Below are 22,976 nucleotides of genomic sequence, written 5' to 3' on the forward strand. Positions count from 1 at the left end.
TAAATCTGTCTAACAGAATGGGTCATGTATTGTAGGCTTAGGTTTAATTTCATATCATTTCTTAGGGGTACAATAAAAGAGCAAGACTTTATGACTCATTTAAAACTTCACAACAAACTACTGTATTTTTTGCTCTATAAGAAGCACTTTTTCCCTCCTAAAAAGTAAGGGGAAATGTGTGTGCGTCTTATGGAGCGAATGCAGGCTGCGCAGCTATCCCAGAAGCCAGAACAGCAAGAGGGATCGCTGCTTTCACTGCGCACCAATCCCTCCTGCTGTTCTGGCTGCTTCTGGGATTCAGAATATTTTTTTTCTTGTTTTCTTCTTCCAAAAACTAGGTGTTTCTTATGGTCTGGTGCGTCTTATAGAGCAAAAAATACGGTACATGCCGTCCATTATTGTAACTCAAACATCTATTGGAGTTTCCAAATGTACAGTTGGCTAAACAGTGTTTAGATGTGCTTTTCTGCTTCTGTTCTCTTAGTATTCAGCTTAATAACTTTACTCCCATCTCTGAGGTGCAGAGTGATGGACAAAACAAACAGTTTTGTCAGCTTGGAAATCAAAACCATCCCACAAACCATGGCTTGCAAACCTGCTTTAAACCATAATTTTGAATTCTAGTTTGCTGGCCAATCACTGTAGCTAACCTTCCTTACCCATAATGTACCAATTGAGCCTATGTACTGAGCATGGGGACCTTGTGGCATTCAAGAGGTTGTTGGACTTCAACTCCCATTTGCCCCAACCAGCATAGCCAATAGTCAGGAATGGTGGGAGCTGCAGTTCAGCAACATCTGATAGGCCACAGGTTCCCTCATCTCTTCTATATATTTTTAAAGCTAGAGAGCAAATTCCAGTCTTGACTTAGCCAAGCTGCCAAAGACTTGATCTCTTGCATGCAAGGTGTGCTTGGAACTTATACTATAGTTATAGTTCAACTTTATTAAAAAGTTTTCATTGGAAACGTTTGAAGAAAACCACAGGTAGATCAGACTGCCAAGCACTACAAGGGCAAATCAGCCTTGCCCTTTAGTGAGCTGGTGTGTCAATATAACACCACAGGGTGTTATCTTATCTTATCTTGAGCAGATGAAAAGGACAAGAAGCGCTTTTAGAAACTGCTTTGCCATTGGCGCAGGTGCATTTGTCAGCCAAATAAACAACTGTTCAACAGTATACTGTGCTATATAGCATTCACAAACTAGCCTTACATAAAAAACTTGCTGTTGCTAAGAAGCACATTTCTTGGCATCTCTAAGCATCTGTCCTTTCCTAATGTGCAAACAGCTCTAGCCCTATTCAGGCCTGCTGATTTAACACATGAGCAGGGAGTGAGCCATGGGCTTGGCCCTCCCCAGTTGCCATCCCCATCGTTCCCCACAAGAGCAAATCCCCTATAAGGAAAGGTTATTACATTTTTGATCTTTCTAGTTTACAGTAAAGGCAAGTAAGAGGCAATATGAGTGCATGGAATTATGCACGTTATGCAGAAAGTGGATAGAGAGAATTCCCCTTCCCCCACGTAATACAAAACTCGGGAACATCTATTCCTTTATTTGAAGCCCTGCCTCAAAACGTGTAAGCTCCCTGTTACTACATTCTTGTGATGTTGCCAAGAGTGACGCTCAAGTTCTTCTTATTTCTTGCCTTGGTTTATGTGAGACAATTCAGGCATAATACCAAACGATGGTTTGGTGTTTTGTGAATAAGTGGAGAAGCCATAGACTCATTCATCTGGTCCTGAGTGGAGGCACATCATAGTTTGCTGCTTCATCAGAGCAGGCGAAGTATGGTTTGTGTCTGCTCTGCAAGCCAGGATAGGAAACCATTTTTATGGCTCCTTCTGCACTGGCCAACTCTAGCGTGGAATGGCTGTGCACAAGGGAAGGGAATGAAAGTTTTTGTCAAACTGCCTCCTGGCTCACCTTTTCTTTTGCTTTGGCTTGTTTATTGCTCACTGACCCCCATGCTGATGGGCTTAATGGCAATGATGACATGGGGTTATGCTGAAGCCTATCAGAGTGAGGGCAGTGCTCCATGCGATCACCCTGGAGCCTGCTGGTAGGGGAAGCATAATTGCTGTCTCCTCTTTTTGTCCTGCTGCCACTAAAACATTCCCCATCCAGCTTTGCAGCAGGCAGAAAGTGTGGTGCTATCAGGGAAGACATTTAAACTCAGCCCTGTCTTAACCTCCAAATTAACACTTGTTTAGGAGCTCAAGTCTGGCATGGCCTGAAGATGTTATGCAATGTTTTCTTGAGGAAAACTTTCTTCTTCTTCTTCTTCTTCTTCTTCTTCTTCTTCTTCTTCTTCTTCTTCTTCTTCTTCTTCTTCTTCCTCCAAATACCTGTATCTGTGCATGCAGAAGATCAATTGGTATCCTACATATGTTTAACTTTCAATATTTTAAGCAATTGCTCTATTGAGCTGTTTGACTAAAAATCCTCAGAAGTTAATTAAAATTGCAGCCCACGGTAATCTCCAGTACTTTAAATGGTGAAGGAAAATCAAATCATTTAGTGTGTTTGTTTACTAGAACTATTCAAGATACCACCAAGACTGTGGAGTTTCTCATTGCTTTGAGGGGAAAGCAGCAGGTCCCTTCAGTAGATAATTACCTTTTTAATGTTTCAATTTAGATTAGGAGAGAAAGAGAGACATTTATTTTTCTTTCAAGACAAATGTATGTTCTGTTTCGCTTCTGCAGAGATGTTTTGCAGTTTTCTTACAGATTTTAATATGATAAGCATTAGATAGGAGACAATTTGTTTAAGTAATTGCTTCTGCAGCCGGCACTAACCTTTAAAGCCCTTTAAAGGTCAGGATCTGAATGTCTCAAGGACCGTCTTCTCCTGCTACGTGAGCCTGCCCAGTTATTATGTTCACCATCAAGGCTTTAAAGCAGTAGCAGTCGGAGGCGTGGCGTTGCTCTCCTCCTTCCAAACACTGAGTGTTGTTGCCCGTTTCTGAGAGGGGAGGCCCAGGGAGCTCATCACAGGGTGGGCGTGACGGCAGAGTTGACCCAACTATCCTGCACCCACGGATGTCTTACGATAACCATCTGAGGTGGAAACAGTTGAGGGAGTGGAGCTGGTTTTGCAATATTGCTGAGACAGTTGCCCTGCTTCTCATCCCTCCCAGTGCTGCAGCCTGATGGGATATTTACTTTTAGGTGACAAGTGGGAACAATTTGCAAGTGTTTTTTAGAAGATATAAGAAGCTAAATATGGTAAAACTGCACTAAAAGCCCTATAAAAACAAAGAAAGAAATGCACCAGCTCTTGTTGTGCTGAGTAGGTCCTTTGGTTTTGATTCACGGTGCAGTGTCTCTGGGACTTTTTAAAGGGTAGGAGTGATGATGTCATCTTCCAGATTGATGGATTCTCCTTGCTCTGGCAAGTGAATGAGGTGATAAGAAGGTGTTCGCAGTTTCCAGTTGTTTGTGACAAGTTAGCCTAGATAAAAATGTCTGAGAATGTGAAAAATAATCGAATAGAAGCTGGTTACTGTTTTCCTACTTCACACTAGCAGTTTTGCTGGTAACACTTCCTTGTAAGATGGTCGGTATTTAAAAGCTGAAACTTGCGTTTCAACTGATTGAAGATTCTTAGTTAAAATTTAGTGTGTTTTACAAATTGAATCTATTCTATAAGAATCACTTATGTGACAGTCAGCTGATCCCAATACCTATGCAATTATGTTGTTTATTGTTTCTCTTTGGGAAAGATGTATATATCAACACGGAGCCTGCTTTAAAAAACAAAAAACTATTGGTGGTGTATTAAATATATTATAATTATTTTACTTTGTTCTGAATTATTACCTCCTTTTCACCCCAAGGTCCCCAGGTCGGTTACAATTTAAAATACAACATTAAAACAGTTTCTTAAAAAAACCTACAATCACAAGTATAGGGTTCTAAAAGTATGTATTTCACTTGTCAAAGGCCAGGGTAAGGGGGTGGGCCTTCAGTGATGAAAGCTGGATAGTGAAGATGTCAAGCACATCTCTGTAGGGGGGGAGTTCCACAATTTAGGGTGCCACAGAGAAAGCCCTCTTCCTTGCCACCTGTGCCAAATCTTCCGATAGTGGTGAGACTACCAAAAGCTGATCTTAGCACCCACTGTGGTCTGTAGGAAAAGAGGTGATCTTTCAGATTTGGGGGAGCAAAGTTGTCTAGGACTTTAGCACTGTGAATGGAACTGCAACCAATGCTGTTGTTTTAAAATGGGGGGGTTATAAACGGAACCCTATCCAGTAATCTGCCTGCTCCATTTTGGAACAAGAAGGTGTTTTAATCATCAACAACAATAACAACAAATTATAATAATGTTATGATTAGTTAGCTGAACCCTACCCACTCCATCAGACCCACCCTTATGGTTAATTCTTTCATCACTATTTTTAAAGAAATCCAGCCTCATTTCTGAAATATGCTAATTGTTTTAATTTATGCTTTAAGAATCATTTAATATTTGGGAAACCTGACTAATTTCACTTTATTTCCTGCCAGTAATACGTAGGAATCCATTTGGAATGGACATCTGCTGCCGGAAGGGGTCGAGGAGCCCACTGCAGGAACTGTACAATCCAACCCAGGTAAGCATCCTAGTGCTGTAGCTTCAGTTCTTCACACATCCCACACACGCTGTTCCGTTATTTTCCTGATGAATAGTCTGGCTTCCTGGTGGAGTGCATTAAGGCGGCAGAGAAGCTGCGCACTTTCCTTGCAAAGTTATTTCGCTTATCTGAGAGCTCTAGTGAATTCTCATCTCCTGTGGATAGGGAAATAGAGAACAGATAACGCATAGGCGCACACACTGTGGAACACCTTAAGACTTTTAATGTTGCTTTTCTTTTACCCTTTCCAGATATTGTTTGGAAGCAATTGCAGGTAGCCAAAATGTTGCAGATAAGTATGGCCCAAAGAAATAATAATAATAATAATAATAATAATAATAATAATAATAATAATAATAATAATAATTCTGGAAACTTGCAGCCTCTTAACAGCTCCAGCCTTTCACCCATTCATCCCATGCTGGCTAATTTTGGTTGGGTTACTTGTGAGTCAGAAGTCAGTTTAACAGCTCCCCCCCCCCCCAGCAATGTTTGAGCACTAACCTTGTAAGGTAGGTTAGACTGAGAGGCTGTGACTGGCCCGAGGTCACCCAGTGAGCTTTCGTAGCTGAATGGGCATTTGAACTCTGATCTTAATCCAGCCCTCTAGCCATTACATCACACTGGCTCTCATGAATAATGATCTCTGTTCAAATGGAGAGGGAACCCAGAAAACACCATGACTGGCTTTGTTTCAACACGAGGTTGATTCCTGTTTCCAGTATGTTTTGAAATGTTACTATAGGAATCCATTTTTAAAGTATGTCTGAAGCCTTTGTTCGCTGATATGTAGCCATCAGTTGTGATTTAGGGGATGAAACATGGTTTTTCTGATATTGTTGATGATACCCTACTGAGAAAGAGGTCCATTCTGTGATTTGATACAGTGGTGCCTCGCAAGATGAAATTAATTCGTTCTGCGATTTGTTTCGTCTTGCAATTTTTTCGTTTTGTGGAGCGCGGATTCCCTGGGTATTAACGGCTTTAAGAAAAAGGAAACAAACTCGCAAGATGTTTTCGTCTTGCGAAGCAAGCCCATAGGGAAAATCGTCTTGCGAAGCAACTCAAAAAACGAAAAACCCTTTTGTCTTGCGCGTTTTTCGTCTTGCGATGCATTCGTCTTGCGAGGTACCACTGTATTTAGTGATGTATTTTGTTATTTTATCGAACTATTGTTACCTCCCTGATATCTTCAGATTAAGCAGGGGGTAAAAATATTTTAAATAAGTTAATGATACCTTGGAGAGTAGCATTTCCTGCTAGCCGTGGAGAGGAAGTATTGCCATTGCAGAGGGTGGGAAATGCCAGCCCAGCTATTAAACATAGTTATTAAGGTTTAACAGCTGCCTATTTCATATTTATACCTTAATGAATAACATTTTGTGAAACGCGGGCAGCTATTAAGGGAAGTGACTCTTAATAAATCTCACTCATTAGATTTAACAAGCCACTAAATATTTCAAATGCTACTTGGTGATGGAAGGAATCACTGTGGGGCTTGCAAAATGGGTTCCCACTGATTAAGCAGGAATTTTTAGAGGGGGCTGGTGACATTTGAGAGATACGTGTTGGCTGTGACATGAGAATGTCAAAATGGTTCTCAATATGTCTTTGCCTTGCTTTCTGCTTCTAAAATGAACCCAGGTTAGTTTCCATTTTTACTCTGAGTCCGAGGAAGTTAGGGCAACAGCATTTATTGACACGAGCAAGTTGGGCTCTGTGTTGCTAACTGGAAAGTGTACATAAAACTTTCAACAGGAAGAAAGTAAGCCTGCCAAAAGGGGAAATAATAAAACCTTAGAACGCTTTCAGGGAATGACTGGTGAGGAAAGTAAGCTTTAACCGCTCTGACTTATCGCCTCTGGGGTTTGCTGGGAAACATTCAATATGTGCTTGTGACTTTTCTGTTCCCATTGCCAAAGGTCATGAAGGAAGATAAGAACATACAAACACATTAAAAAGGCCTTGAATCCAGTCTCTTTGCAAGCTGGGTAGATGCAAAGGCTTCCTGGCCTGCTACAAGTAGGGAACACAGTTCTCTGTTATATGGCTTCCTTCTTTTCCTCCTTTCCAGGTATATCTTGACCAGGGACAGGTGACTACTGTATGTCAATTTCAATTTCTCCCAGTTTCTCATTTTTCTAATCTTAATTTTGGTTCTTAATGTTTCCTCGTCAGTTTGCAATTTTTAAAAAAGACCTCGTGAAAATTCATCAGCAGTTTTGTTTTAATTTCTCCCAATAGACACATTTTTTTTTGTATGCAATTATGCCTATTATATGCATTGTTTGCAAAGCATTTTTTCGTAATGAAATGTACACCCTAAGTACATGCACTTATGCACTCACTATTTGTCTGAGGAACTGCATTGCACAATTCGGAAAAGTGCAAATTTTGGAGGAGGATGCCTGTGCTTTGGTTCACGTCTTGTTCCGGAAAGTGCAAATTGGGTAGGTTCACACTTAGGTGCGAACTGAATCAAATTCATTCCTCATCCCTCATCTTTACCAAGCCCCCTGCATTAGAATTCCTTCAGCGTCTTCCTCTTTGAGGGAGCCAAGCACAGAGTCAATGTTTGAATAAGGCCAGAATTTCTCACAGCCACTGTTGAACTAAGCAGATGACGTTTTTCACACATCAAGAATTTCCATCAGTACACTGGCATCTTCTATTCGTAGTGCATTAAAGGAAGGGGTGAGAGTTGGAGAAGGAGCGGGGCGGGGGGAGAGGAAGAAGAAGAAGAAGAAGAAGAAGAAGAAGAAGAAGAAGAAGAAGAAGAAGAGAGATTGACTCAGCCTAACATCCATCCGCCTTTTTGGATAGCGTTTGCACAGTATATGTCTATGCATGAAGGGCATGGCAGAGCAATATTCCGGCAGACGCTGTCCTGTTGACATTCACAGATCACTTCAGAGGAGTGAAAATAGCAAGAAAGCTACTGGGTGGAGGAGAGAGGTGAAGTGAGGTGATCATAGGCTGCTGTCTTGAATGGCCCTGTTGTTGCCTCAGTTGTGCGGTTTAATACAGTTCTTCCACAATTTGCAGAAAAACTTAGTTGATTTTTGTCAGCACTTTGTCATTAAATGACAGGTGGTGTTTGAGTCTGGCATCATCTGGGGAGCACCATGCAGATCTTCCTGCTCAGCTAGACCCTCTCATGCGGGCTGTACATTCCAGCTTGCTGTTGCCACATGAGCACCTGAGCTCGGAAGAGGAAGAGTGGTTGCAATGCATTGGGCAGCTACCTAACTGAATCCACTCCTTTGCCCTATCTCTGCCTCTTCTCTTTCACCATTATTTTTAGCCAAGGGTACAGCGAGAGGAAGGAAAGAGGCTTCAGCAATGGGAAGTAGGATTTGGGGACAGATCAGCATACCAATGAACTGCAGCTGCTTCCCTTCCAATTATCTAGAATGTCTCCTCGTTCTAGCCTTGACATGGCCAAGGAGATGCATTTTTTAAAAGCTGGAGAAGGGCAAGCAGTAGCAACAACTCCTTGCCCCCTCTCGTGAGTATGAAGTTTTGGGAAACAAGAAAAACTGTCTGCATAGATATCAGGTATTGTTAAGAAGAACTATGCATTAATTGTATGCGAAGTCATGCAATTTATGGCATGAAAGATCATTTGGAAAATCTCCCCCACTCCACCCCAAAGTCTTCTTTATATGATTAACAGGAGCAAGCAGTAAAGCTGTTTGAATAATGTCCCACAAAATTTAAAACAAAGCACAATCCCTGCATGTAGAAAATTAGTGTGTCATCAGGGGTGAACTCTATGAACAGACACGTGGAATAGACACTTTCACATATATGGACCTCATGCATAAACTGATTAGAGAATGAACGGATCCACTGGGTCTTCTACGGTTTTCATTGAACTTTATGAGCTACTTCTGTTGAAATCTACAATTCAATACAATGAATAGTATATATTGTTTTTTCAAACGTACAGCCGGTTATGTGTTTATTGAACACTTCTCTATGGCACGGCAATTTTATATGTGCAGGAAGTTATTTCCATAGGGGGAAACTACCAAGGATTGAGTCCCTGCAGTCTGAAGCCTTATGGGTCAGGACTTTCTCCCTTGGTTCTGTTGGTCCTGCAAAGGGGCCCTAAAAACTCTGAAAGTGCTTTGCATCTTGCAAACCTTTACAGTATCCCTGGTGGTTATTGAAAGTATGACTTCTTCCATGTTAACAGATGGGTTCTTTGGGGCACCAAATCATTTGTTGTGTGGCATCCAGAAATCATTCATCAAAGTTGTGTCTGCCAGGGCATTGTGTTTTCCCAGCAATATTTTGCCCCTGGGAAGAATGTGTAAAAATAGTTTATTGCTTTCCTTCATTTTAAAGCTCGGGTGGAGGGGGTGGGAAATCGCTTCATTTACATTGAACCCCATTTGGACAAGCCTGCTCACATGTAAATGCTACCCACGAGTTGTGACAAGGGTATGAAGCTTTAGGCCCTGCATCATTATGATAGCTTTGTTCTCCCTCCACTGTCGGAGGCATTGCTCCTCTGAATACCAGTTGCTGGAAACCGCAAGTGGGGGGTGCAATGTTGCACTCTTCCTTGTGGACTTCCACAGGCATCTGGTTGGCCACTCTGAGAACAGGGTGCTGGACTAGGTGGAGCATTGACTTGATCGTGCTGCAGAGCTGTTCTTAGGATCTTATCTCAATCACCTTCCAGGAGCAGATGGAGATAGCAACACAGGGGGAAGAGCTTAACATGTCCATTCCCTACTTGTGTGTAGGCTTTATGTGTGAGCAGAATGCCCAAATAGTGTTTGAATGCCCTTATTATGATTTATTTTATTTCTATACCACCCTATACCCGAAGGTCTCAGGGCGGTTCACATTAAAAATCACTTAAGGACCCCTGACCATTAGGTCCAGTCATGGCCGACTCTGGGGTTGAGGCGCTCATCTCGCTTTATTGGCCGAGGGAGCCGGCGTACAGCTTCCGGGTCGTGTGACCAGCATGACTAAGCTGCTTCTGGCGAACCAGAGCAGCGCATGGAAATGCCGTTTACCTTCCCGCCAGAGCGGTACCTATTTATCTACTTGTACTTTGACATGCTTTCGAACTGCTAGGTTCACAGGAGCAGGGACCGAGCAACGGGAGCTCACCCCGTTGCGGGGATTCGAACCGCCAACCTTCTGATTGGCAAGTCCTAGGCTCTGGTTTAACCCACAGCGCCACCATCAAAACAAAAATCAGATTATGCCCCCCCCAAAAGAGAGCCAGCATTTTAAAAAGGGTATAGGATGTCAGGTCAGGCAAAGGGCCGGAAAACGAGGCTGAGATAGAACAATTTTTGACAAAGAATGGATTACCAAAGTTGTCTCAAGAAAACAGGTCAACCCTGAATTACAAAATAACACAACAAGAGATTGAAGATGTCATTCAAAACATGCAATTGGGCAAATCCCCAGGGCCAGACAGGCTTACCTCCAAATATTATAAGATATTGAAAGACTATTTGATACACCCATTAATGGAGGTTTGCAATGAAATTATGGAGGGGAAGAAAGCACCGGAATCGTGGAAAGAAGCCTTCATCACATTGATACCTAAATCAGAAAATGAAAAGACACAACTTAAGAATTACCGTCCCATCTCCCTTCTAAATGTGGATTACAAAATTTTTGCAGACATTTTAGCAAGTAGACTCAAAAAAGTTTTAAACGATGTGATTCATAAGGATCAGGCAGGCTTTCTCCCAGGCAGACATTTGTTTGCTAACACAAGGAACATTATTGATATTTTGGAACTTTTGCAAACAAATATTAATACAAGAGCAGTGTTAATATTTATAGACGCGGAGAAGGCCTTTGACAACATTTCATGGAAGTTCATGAAGAAAAATTTGGAAGGGATGGGAGTGGGACGGGGATTTGAAAATGGGATAGATGCAATCTATTCAGAACAAAAGGCCAAAGTGATAGTTAACAATGTGGTGACGGAAGAGTTTAAAATTGAAAAAGGAACACGACAAGGTTGCCCTATTTCCCCCTTGTTATTTATTTCGGTCCTGGAGGTGCTCTTGAATATGATTAGAGGGGACCGGTTGGTTGAAGGAATTCAGGTTGGAGCGAAACAGTATAAACTTAAAGCTTTTGCAGATGACCTAGTTTTGACCTTACAAGAGCCAGAATCTAGTACGAAAAGGGCATTACAATTGATTCATGAGTTTGGTCGGGTGGCGGGATTTAAACTAAACAAACAAAAAACTAAGGTATTGGGAAAAAAACTTGACATTTTCAGAATCAGAAAGGTTTCAGAAAGAGACAGAGTTAAATGTGGTTAAAAAAGTAAAATACCTAGGGGTAAACATAACAGCCAAGAATCTGAGTTTATTTAAGGATAATTATGAAAAGTGTTGGTCAGAAATTAAAAGGGATCTAGAAAGTTGGTCAAGATTGAAACTTTCCTTGTTGGGCCGAATTGCTGCTGTAAAGATGAACGTATTGCCAAAGATGCTGTTTTTGTTTCAGACTTTACAGATTGTGGACAAAATGGAGTGTTTCGGGAGGTGGCAAAGAGATATCTCCAAATTTGTCTGGCAGGGCAAAAAGCCCAGAATTAAGTTTAAAATATTAACTGATGCAAAAGAAAGAGGGGGGTTTGCCCTGCCAGACTTAAGGCTGTATTATGAATCAGCAGCTTTCTGCTGGTTGAAAGATTGGCTGCTTCTTGAAAACACTGATGTTTTAGATTTGGAAGGATTTAATAACGCTTTCGGATGGCATGCATATCTGTGGTATGACAAGGTTAAAATTCATAAGACTTTCAAGAACCATGTTGTTAGGAAAGCAGTGTTTAATGTCTGGACAAAATACAAGGACTTATTAGAAAATAAGACCCCAAGGTGGTTATCACCTATGGAAGCTAAGGCTCTGAAAAGACCCAATATGGAGGCCAAATGGCCGAAGTATTGGGAAATATTAGAAAAAGATGGAGATAACTGGAGGCTGCAGAGTTTGGAGAAACTAAAAGATAAAGTGCGAGATTGGCTACATTATGCTCAGATTAAAGAGGTTTTTAAATTGGATAAAAAGATAGGATTCCAGGTGGAAAAATCGAAGTTGGAAACAGAACTGTTAGAACCTAAGACTAAGGTACTTTCAAGAATGTACAACTTGCTGTTAAAATGGAATACACAGGATGAAACGGTTAAATCAGCGATGATAAAATGGGCACAGGATATCGGGTACAATATCATGTTTGTTGACTGGGAAAGGTTATGGACCACCGGTATGAAGTTCACTGCATGTAATGCCTTGAAAGAGAATATTATGAAAATGATATATAGGTGGTACATGACCCCAGTCAAGCTTGCAAAAATATATCACCTGTCTGATAATAAGTGTTGGAAATGTAAGGAAACTGAGGGAACGTTCTTTCACCTCTGGTGGACTTGCCCTAGGGTTAAGGCTTTCTGGGAAATGATATACAATGAGCTGAAAAAGGTATTTAAGTATACCTTCCCTAAGAAACCAGAGGCCTTTCTTTTGGGCATTGTTGGCCAGAGGGTGTTAAAGAAGGACCGAACATTTTTTATGTATGCAACAACAGCAGCAAGTATACTTGTCACCAAATACTGGAAAACCCAAGATTTGCCCACGCTGGAAGAATGGCAGATGCAACTGATGGACTATATGGAACTAGCAGAAATGACCGGCAGAATCCGAGACCTGGGAGAGGAAGCAGTGGAAGAGGATTGGAAGAAATTTAAGGATTATTTACAAAAACATTGCAAATTGTTTGAGTGCTAAGATGGATGCGAGACTGAAAATAACACGGCACCATCAAGTTAGTTGAAAAGAATATGAGAATGAGTGAACTTTAAGAGAAAGATAAGCTTTGAATTAATAACATGCCCAAATCAGGGACTTAAGATTTAGACAAAGGCATTCAAAGTAAGGGACATAATATTGGAAATTTATAGAATAAGAATTGAAACAAGGTGATAAATTGCTGGTTAAAGTTGTATAAATCTGGAACGCAGGAGCGAGAGATGTGAGGAAGTCTAAAAAGTGAAGAAAATATGGTTACTAAAAGATGTTAATTTTATATTTTCTTTTCTTGTTTTGTTTTCTGTCTATTCTGTTATACTTTCTATTGTATTAGTAAAATCTTTAATAATTTTTTTTTTTTTAAAAAAAAGGATGTCAGGTCAGGCAAAGGCCTGGTTGAAGAGGAATGTATTTGCCTGGCGCCTAAAGATGTATAATGAAGGCGCCAGGCAAACTTCCCTGGGGAGAGCATTCCACAGATGGGGAGCCACTGCAGAGAAGGCCCGTTCTCGTGTTGCCACCCTCCTGACCTCTCAAGGAGGAGGCACATGAAGGAGGGCCTCAGAAGGTGATCTCAGGGTCCGGGTAGGTTCATATGGGAAGAGGCGGTCCTTAAGGTATTGTGGTCCTGAGATGTTTAAGGCTTTACAGGTCAAAACCAGCACTTTGAATTGGGCCCGGAAACTAATTGGTAGCCAGTGCAATTGGACCAGGATCAGTGTGATATGCTCAAACTGTCTAGTTCCGGTGAGCAACCTGGCCGCTGAGTTCTGCACCACCTGAAGTTTCTGAACCGTCTTCAGAGGCAGCCCCACGTATAATGCATTGCAGTAATCTAACCTTGAGGTTACCAGAACATAGACAACAGTAGTTAGATTTGTCATGAATGGAATTAAGTATTTAAAATCTATTTATAGGCTGAACACACTCACATGGTGTATGGGGAAAGTGACCCACAGCAGAATGCAACAGCTACTGTATTCCATCTCCCTCCCAGCTGTGGCTGGCAGGAGGAAGGGTCAATGAATATATGTCTGGTAGCGTTAGACAGAAGTCATGATTAACTGGATGAAAGAACCAAACTTCTCCTTGTATTTGCAAAGTGTATTCTTAGAAAAGCAACACACTGCAGCATCTTGTAATTTGTGTGGCCTTGTAGGGATGCAGCGGGCTAAAAATAAGTTAATTACCAACCAGCCCACAGAGCTTAAGTCAACCAAGGTTCAAAATTTGCCAACAACATATTTGAGGCTTGAGCACATCTGTGGGTGTCACTGATCCTTTCATTGCATTGAAAACAGAACCAAATCATAAGCAATTAGTGACAAGACTTGGCAGGGTAATAGGAAAGAAAATTACTACCCTTCTCCAAGAAGGGTCTTGATCCTGTTTTCCTATGCAGGAAGGTTCCTAATTGGATAGTATGGATGCTACCTTTGCATACCAATTTAAACATCCTTTTTATGTACAATGGTACCTTGGGCGTTTAGGGGACGCGGGTGGCGCTGTGGGTAAAATCTCAGCGCCTAGGACTTGCCGATCACATGGTTGGCGGTTCGAATCCCCGCGGCGGGGTGAGCTCCCGTCTTTCGATCCCAGCTCCTGCCCACCTAGCAGTTCGAAAGCACCCTTAAGTGCAAGTAGATAAATAGGTACCGCTTTATAGTGGGAAGGTAAACGGCGTTTCCGTGTGCTGCTCTGGTGCCGGTTCGTCAGAGCAGCTTCGTCATGCTGGCCACGTGACCTGGAAGTGTCTGCGGACAGCGCTGGCTCCCGGCCTCTAGAGTGAGATGAGCGCACAACCCTAGAGTCTGTCAAGACTGGCCCGTACGGGCAGGGGTACCTTTACCTTTACTTACCTTGGGTTAAGAACTTAATTCGTTCTGGAGGTCCGTTCTTAACCTGAAACTGTTCTTAACCTGAGGTACCACTTTAGCTAATGGGGCCTCCCATGCCGCCGCCACGCTATTTCTGTTCTCATCCTGAAACAAAGTTCTTAACCTGAGGTACTATTTCTGGGTTAGAGGAGTCTGTAACCTGAAGTGTCTGTAACCTGAGGTACCACTGTATTTGTATTTTTTATTTTTTTTAAAAAATGATTCTCTTAGGTTTGTTGCTGAGTTATTGGCCCAGTTCATTCATAACCTAAGTCCATGGTTTAGTGTTACTGGGATGAGTTTGAGGCTTAACAGAGTCCTCCCTCCTTGGTCATCTGGTAAGGCTAAGAAAAACTTCCATTTTACATTAAACACAGTTTAGTGCTACTAAAATCTGGTTAACTTAAGTATACTTAGTGGAAACAGGCTTCATAAGAAACAATGGTTTGAAGTTGGTTGGTTTCTGCTAACCACAGCTAAGCCATAGCTAAGGTTGGTTTAGGGAGTGTATCTTCTCCTGCTTTCCTGCTTCATGTCACACAGTTAACTTGATATACGCATGGAGCTTCTACCCACACAATGGCTCCAACAGTGCAACTCTTCCCTTTGTGCCTGTTGAACTATCCCCAGCATTGAAGTCAAAGAGAATGTCTACACATAAATGGCATCATTGCAGCAAGTGCTAGTACAGAGAGTTGGCATAACAGTTCAGAGAGGAGCACTTTTCATATGTTCTTTTTGCATTCCGTGAACATCCATGAGAGGTGTAGCATTACAGGAACAGGTTGTGTCCTTGACTTGTACATGTTCACTGAAAGACAAGGATAATGGGAACTATAGAAACTGCCATCCTTGTCCATGGGCCATGTTTGTTGGGGCCAGTGGGAGTTCGAATCCAATGACATCTGGAGGGCCAAAGATTATTCACCTCTCCTCTAAATGTTTTTGTGTTGTGACTTTGCTAATCTCAATGGCCTGCACTCTCATTCTTTTCCTGGCTCATTGTGATTTCACTTTTTCAACCTTCTTTTTCAAAATGTGTCTTTCTGCTCAATAAGGAGCCAAATTGCTGGGAGGCTGCCTTGCTTAAAGACATTGTCTGTCCATCCATCTGATGGAATTGATAAATAGATCCAAGAATTGTGGGTCGTAACTGAAGCCGTTTGATGCTTTGTTATTTCAGGGTTGATGTGCTGAGATGTATTGATCTCAACAAAATTTAACCACATTCAGTTACAACTAGCAATCACACATGCTTGCTTTGCCTCAGCTGTCTTAAATCCCAGTTGTTCACCCTCCAACTGCTGGCTGCTAAACCTAGTGCTTAGTGAGACAGAGAGCTCTGCTTCATAGATCTGTGATAGAAAAAAAAAACAACCAGGGCTCCAGCTTTCAGGAATAATAGCTCTTTAATTCCATGATAAAATTGACTAAGGGACTTGGAGCTTTGGACGGTTTTACACAAAGCATGTTCATCGTTAATCAATGTAGAATTGCATTTGTAGTTTGCATGGGAGAGTCAGCCAGTGCAAATGGGACTTCCATGCTGAATGACATAAACTTATACATAATACTTCTAAATGGAAGTTGTGAGATGGAAACTGTACACCTGTTCAACTGAGAGTACTGAGTAATCAGAAGATGGAAGACCTACAGTACAATTCTGTGTAATTCTACTTAGAAGCAAATCCAGTGGGACTTACCTAAGAGTAAGTGTCACATACCAGTATCAATGGTTACCACTTTTGCTTCTGTGTGGGCTTCAAAAAGTGACAGAGCCTAGGGATTTGGATATGGAGGACCAGAATCAGACTGGGAATTGAGCTAAGAGCTAAAACCGAAGCAGCAGTTCATGCCCTATAGTAGGGCTTCATTCATTGGGACGGGACAGGATAAGTTGGTGGCAAGATCTGGGTAGTTCTTGCCTACCCAGATCACTCATATTGTAAAGATAGTTTGTGACACTGAAAAGGCTAGATGCACTTGAATTAGCAGAGTTATACTCTACCTGACCCCCTGTAGAAGAATACCACAGTAAAAGAATGAGTATCAGAAGCTTACTATGTTTGCTAAGAAAAATATGAAACCAGAAATGGAGTAATGTAAGTAGCAACTGGTTTTATATCTGGTGTCCTTTTCTTATGACTCTTCCCTTTTCTTCTGGCCATGTAAATACCATGATATACAGCTGGGACCGCCAACCTTTTGGGGCCAATGGGCATACTTGGAATGTTGAAGAGGTGCCATGGGTGCTAGTAACAAAATGGCTGCTGTTAGGGTGTGTGTGTGTGGGGGGGTATAAAGCAAAATGGCTGCCATGGGGAAGTGTATGAGAATCTGAGACAGTAAAAACAAGAACTGAGCAGGAACAGCAGTCTGTCATACATAGTTGATTTTTGAGGGAATATTTACTGAGAGCTTGTTGTGGGTGCCATAGTAAGCGCTAGCAGGCATATTGGTGCCCACATGTACTGTGCTGAGGAACCCTGCACTGCAGTAATCAAATGACTCCTGTTTAACAACAGCTGTAATGCAGGAATATACTCTCTCTCTGTGTGTATATTAGAATACAGTTACTTAACTCATATTGAACAGTGTTCATATTTATGATAATCCACCTTAAATGCTTTCTCTTTTCCATCCAGAATGTGATTATTAATGAGTGAAACTGCAGTGTGTGACTCTATAAAAACAGATAAAAAGAGGCCTACCTACTGTGCCCATCTCTGGAGCCTGATGAAACTACAAACAGTAAACACAAGCAGCTCATAATCTTAATCAGTATAGTTGAAGGCACTGATTGCTCATGTGTAAAAGCTCATCAAGCGTAAAGAAACAGAACAGAGAGTTAATAGAAACAGCCTGATGTACAATGCCAACCCCTAGTTATTTCATTCTGTTTCCAGAAGCAACCTGCAAAATTATAGCAGTATGTCTAATTACTGCCTGTCAGAGCAGCAGGCGTCCAACAGGAGAGGAATTAATTGATATTACTCTAAGGGATTTTCCAGACGATGTTTTTTTATTGTGCAATAAATGCACAGTTGTTCAGTTGTGGGGGGATCCAGATGTCTTTCCGCGTGTAGTACGACTTCTGTGGAGAAACGGCATTACCAAACAGTGTGCCTTTATTAGGGGGAGAATGGGATGTCAACCTAAATGCATGCGGAGGGTGGGGTGCTGGAAGAAAAGCTGTAGCTCAGTGGCAGAGCACATGATAAAGTCAAGCTGACTGGGGTGGATAGGAGCTGAAATACCGCAACACATGGAGGACCACAGGTTCCCTGTTGCGTAGGCTATACTCAGCTTGATGAACCAATGGTATGTTTCTATGTTCCTCGTTTCATTAGTGTCCCAAACATCTATTGGCTAGTGACTTAGTGATGACTCTTCCTTCTATGCCACTTTATGAACTAATTTTAAAAGGGGGTAGTTTGTTTGTTTTTTAATGGTTTTATGCAGTCTATAATCTGAACCATGGGTAGGCAAACTAAGGCCCGGGGACTGGATCTGGCCCAATCACCTTCTAAATCCGGTCCGCAGATGGTCTGGGAATCAGTGTGTTTTTACATGAGTAGAATGTGACCTTTTATTTAAAATGCATCTCTGGGTTATTTGTGGGGCATAGGAATTCGTTCATCCCCCCCAAAAATATAGTCCAGCCCCCCACAAGGTCTGAGGGTCAGTGGACTAGCCCCCTGCTGAAAAAGTTTGCTGACCTCTTATCTGAGCACATACAGACATACATTTTGGCAAGGAAACATTCCTGCATCTTTTAGAGAAAATGAACCTGTAAGAAATGGCTTCAGTTTGAACCTAATGACCTTACCTTCTGGCATAAAGAACTTCATATGCAACTGTATACAGCATCAAAGTTGTGTACGACATGTAGCTGGGATTCTCCCACACAACCTCCTAAATAACAGTAGATTTAGAATTTGGGATGCTCTGGTTTTGTACAAACTTGTTCAGGAAGTGCAATAAAATGGAATCCAAATATATATATTTAAAGGAAGATACTATAGTATCATGGTTTCCATTCATTTTCTGTGGAACCTCTTCAAGCTGAATACTGATTCCTTTTTTTCTTTTTGAAAGGTGGGTGTGGAAATGATGGGGCTCAAAACTAGAGCTACCTGGTGGTAGGAAATGGCCACTGACAACAGAATTGACAACGCAAATGCAAGGCCTATTTGCATGTTCAGCTGTAGAATTTACACACACACACACACACACACACACACACACACACACACACACACACTCTGTAGGGTAATTAAGTAAATTGTCAGGACTAGAATTATTCTGAAATAATTGCACCTCAGCTGTCAAAAGAATGAATTGCATTCCATACTGCCACTGCGCACTCTACTTTTGAATGGTACTGGCAGTATTTATGTTGACGATGTTGTTGCTGCTGGTATTGTTGTTAGCTTAAATTTATATCTTTCTCCCGGGTAACAACAATTTAAAAACTAAAGTTTTAAAAGTAGAACAATTTACAATCAAACACAGTCTAAAACAAGAGGTGACAGCAATTATCAAGATGCAGGCATGCTCTAACAAAATTACAGCAGAAGTTATCAAAACAGAAGCAGGTATGTAAAAACAGAATATCTCTTATCAGTCTCTACTAAGGTCCTGGAAGAATAAAAATGTTTGGCATGAAAAAATGGGCAGATGATGCCAGTCATACTTCAGAAAGGAGGGAGTTGCGTTGCTGGGGTGCTGTCATGGGAAAGGCCCCATTTTAGGTCACCACGCAGCTATTGTTCTTTGACTGTCCTCAAGGGCAGCCCCACATAAAGTGCAGGAAAATGATCCGTTCTGGAGGTTACCAAGGCATGGACAAGTGTGGCCAGACATAGGTTTTCTGGGTTTAGTCTTGAACTTATAGAACAAGTAGAAAGAAGGATATTCAACTGACCTTTGAACTAAGCCCTTAATTCTATTTCAAAAATTACATGAAGCTTGGTAAATATCAACAAAGCTCTCCACTGCCATCATTGAATAAACTACTCCTCCTGCCTCTGTTGAGCTAATTTGGAAAAAGTGAACCATAGGCTTAAATGTCCCATTGAAATCAATCGGAGTTAAGAGCGCTGAACTTTGGCCAAGCCATATGATGCACCCTTGCATTCCAGTTCTGCAGCATATATCTCCTGTGTAACAGAGCCAGTGTCATGTAAACTGTGCTGGACTTCAAATGGGACTCCTAAGGCTTTATCCCCACTCAGTCACAATGCCTAGTTTTGTTGGGGAAATGTGTCATGTGTACTGTACTACTCTCAGCTCCCAGGATTTGATTGATTTGATTTATTGTATTACTGTTCTGCTTTTCACTCACATGATTTGCAAAGCGGCTTGCAAACAATAAATAACTACAACATAATAGAGCATCACAAACGCAACGTAAATTATATAGCATAATTAACAAATCATCAGTGAAACAATTGCAAATCATCATTAAAACAATTACAGTGGACTCTCGGGTTGCGAACGTGATCTGTGCGGGAAGCACGTTCGCAACCCGCAGCATCCGCAACCTGCAGTGACGTGTCTGCACACTCACGGGTTGTGATTCGGTGCTTCTGCACACGTGCAAGCGCCAAAACCCAGAAGTAACCCATTCCGGTACTTCCGGGTTTGGCGCGGTGCGTCACCCAAAATCACACAACCCAAAGCGTCTGTAACCCGAGGTATGACTGTACAATCTGTCAAATGCTATAAACCAAAAAACCCCAAACCTCTAAAAAATAAGCTAAACAGCACAATTACAACAGAAGTCATATAGGATTCACAATCCTATCATTTGTTCCTAATCTACAAAACAGTGTTAGCTACATTAACAAAATAGCAACCAAGGGATGGGGAGGACAGCGACTAAGTGCTGCTGAATTCATACACTCTCTTTCCTCACTCCTGTGACTTGGAGGAAGGGCAAAATAAAAATGGAATCGCATCATCATCACCATCCTATACCAGAGCAAACCAGCAATTCTCCCCACCCCAGGGTGGCTTCCCACTCCTCCAGAGGAAGAGCCATACCTCAGTGGTAGAGCACCTGCTTCCTATGCAGAAGGCCGCAGATTCAATCCCTGGCACCTCCAGTGCACCACATCTGAAACCCTGCAGAGCCGCTGCCAATCAGTGTAGACGGTACTGAACTGGATGGACCAATGGTGTGACTTGGTATAAGGCAACTTCCTATGTTTCCTATGCAATAAGCCTCCCGCCTCATCTTCAGTGCAGCCGCTGTTAATGTAGTGCTATCTATCTATCTATCTATCTATCTATCTATCTATCTATCTATCTATCTATAAATAAATATCACTTTTTCATGTCATAGGAGGTGGGGGGAAGCCCTCAGGAGATGCCCCAGTTCAGCATTATTGTCTGTAATGCATGCAGACTGGAGAAGAAAGCCGCAATCCATGTGATGATATATTATAACCTTAGTCACAGTACAGTGTCATTAATTCTTATTTGTAAATGAAACGGGATATTTTAGACGTTAGGGAAATTAACTGTTTTCCTGTAGCTGTAGACCATGTATCACATACTTGGACACATTGTGAGCTAAGGCAAATTAGTCAACTATGTTTATTTTGTAACTGTTGCAGTACAAAAGATCAGTTATTCTAGGGGCCAGGTAGCCTTAATAGTGCGATGAGGGTTTCCCCAACTTTGAATGTGGGTGCACGAATCTGTCCACTTTGAGTTTCTCTCCATTTTCTTTTTCTCTCCCATTCTAAGATTCAGTTTTCCACATTTCCACAACAGTTTGTGATTTATTAATTTTTTTAAAGTCCGGTATATTTGAATATTCATTAATATCTGTTGAAATAATGGGTAATACCCAGCGAAATTCTACTCAGAGTAGACCCACTGAAATTAATGAGTCTCAATTAGTCATGTCTATTAACCTCAATTAGTCTGCTCTTGAGTGCTCTACCCCCCTTCAGGAACAGTATAGAACTAAGTGAAATAAATGGTACTGTCAGGTCTGCCTCTAGATCCCAGCTCACAGAGGACCAACGCCCGGTGGATATAATGTACAAAAGTCTTTATTGAAGTTTAGTTTCCATTTCAAAGCTCTGGGCGCGCAGACCCACGTCTTGACGCTAGACCGGCTAAGTCCCCTCTGACTCACTGCTCCACCCACACCAGTTTAAGATTCTAGCCCGGCTCCACCTCTTACGCTGTTCTTTCCTTCGCTGGGTCCTTCTGCCCTCTGGGGTTTCCTCCTTCCTGGACTCCTCTGACGCTGAGCCCCCTGAGTCTTGTCCCTCCCTCCGGCGGGCTTTAGGACCTGGCTCCCTTCCCGGGCTCCCCGCTGTGCCGCGCTCCTGTACATTTGAACTTGGCGCGCGCGCCCAGCCGGTGACTTTCCTTCTGACCGTTTCCCCGCTTCCTGATGTGGGCGTTGCCAAACCTGACTCCTCTCCTCCCTCTGGTGGTGAGGACACTGGTCCCGACTCCTGGGACTCCCCCTCCCCACTGCGCTCTGGTGGAGACGCTGGTCCTGATCTCCAACTGCTGCTCAGGGACTCCCCGCTGGCCCCTTCCTCCTGGGGCTTCCCCCCTGGAACCCCCCTCGCTCTGGCCACCGGCGCTCCCTTCTGTGAGTCCTCCGATTCGCTAGAGAGGCTTGTGGAATAACTCTGGCCACTGTCACTGCCTGCGCCCCCCTCGTACTCCTCCTCCTCACTCTCCATTTGCTCCCCCTCCTGTGTCTCTCCTTCTGAACCCCTGACAGGTACGTTGTTTGAGCAAGCTCTGGAATTATTTTTCACATTTTCTTCCACTGGGAAAATGTGTGCCACTTCAGATTATCATGTATCTGAGTGGGGAAACTGGCAGTCTGGAGCAAGGGCTAATGGGATATTATCTTTAGCGCTACTGTAGATAATCCACATGCAGCAGCTACAAATTTCTGAGATGAGTGTCTGAGACTGTGGCCTCTTTTTCTCTGGTGACACATAGCCTCTCTTGCTCCCTGTAGCAAGACTTCCAAGCACCTGACAGATAGCTGTACCACGAGCTTGTCTCAGTTTAGATGAGGGGCAGATGTTCTGTTCTTTGTCACTTTTGCAACTGCTCAATCTATCCCCCCTTTTTTGGTAGATTGAATAAAATGCATGAAAGATTTGCATTTAGATTGTCCTTTAAATTGCATTTAATATGCATCATATGCATTCCTCCCCCTTTGTAAGCTTTTTCAGTGTATTTCACCTAAAAAATGTGCATTTTCTTTGAACTGACCCTTCATTGCAAAATGATCTGATTGATAGTTGTGGTCCAATTCACATGTAAATCTGGGAGTGTTGAATTAGGTCAGAACCAAACAAATTTCTCCTCCATCCCTCGTTCAGATTGTCATGAGTCATGAGTTTTGTGTGCAGTTGTGTATATCTTTGTTTCTCACAACCTGACTATATCTTATGTTGCACACACAGAGAGCCAAAGAGCTTCTTTTGAACAGAACACCAGAGGTACTTTGCCACGATTTGTTATTTTGGTCAAGGAAGGGTTGTTAAGTGATGACTACACCCCTAGGTTCCGTTAGTCAAAATCCAAAATGTTGCATTTCCAGTCCTTTTAAACAGTCTGGGTATGTTTAATGTGCAACTTCTAATGTCAAATCCTGACCTTTAAAGTCTGACAAAGCAA

General features: G+C 42.2%; 1 protein-coding gene across 10 annotated transcripts in view; it reads left to right on the forward strand.

Moving 5' to 3' along the window:
* The window catches only part of CHST11 (carbohydrate sulfotransferase 11), a 210,127-nt gene that overhangs the window by 78,753 nt on the left and 108,398 nt on the right, over positions 1–22,976 (forward strand). For 9 of the 10 annotated variants that reach the window (XR_014555646.1, XR_014555647.1, XR_014555648.1 and 6 more), the window contains one exon: positions 4,517–4,602. Coding sequence is in view for 7 of the 10 variants with exons in the window: in XM_083700809.1 (XP_083556935.1) it covers positions 4,517–4,602 (86 nt within the window). In the remaining 3 variants the exon portion in view is untranslated. Of the gene's footprint in view, positions 1–3,393; positions 3,412–4,516; positions 4,603–22,976 lie in introns of those variants that run through there. The other variant, XM_083700806.1, reaches the window with a different exon arrangement.

This window comes from Podarcis gaigeae (assembly GCF_964106915.1).
Source record: "Podarcis gaigeae genome assembly, chromosome: 10".
In the NCBI taxonomy this organism is placed as follows: domain Eukaryota; kingdom Metazoa; phylum Chordata; class Lepidosauria; order Squamata; family Lacertidae; genus Podarcis; species Podarcis gaigeae.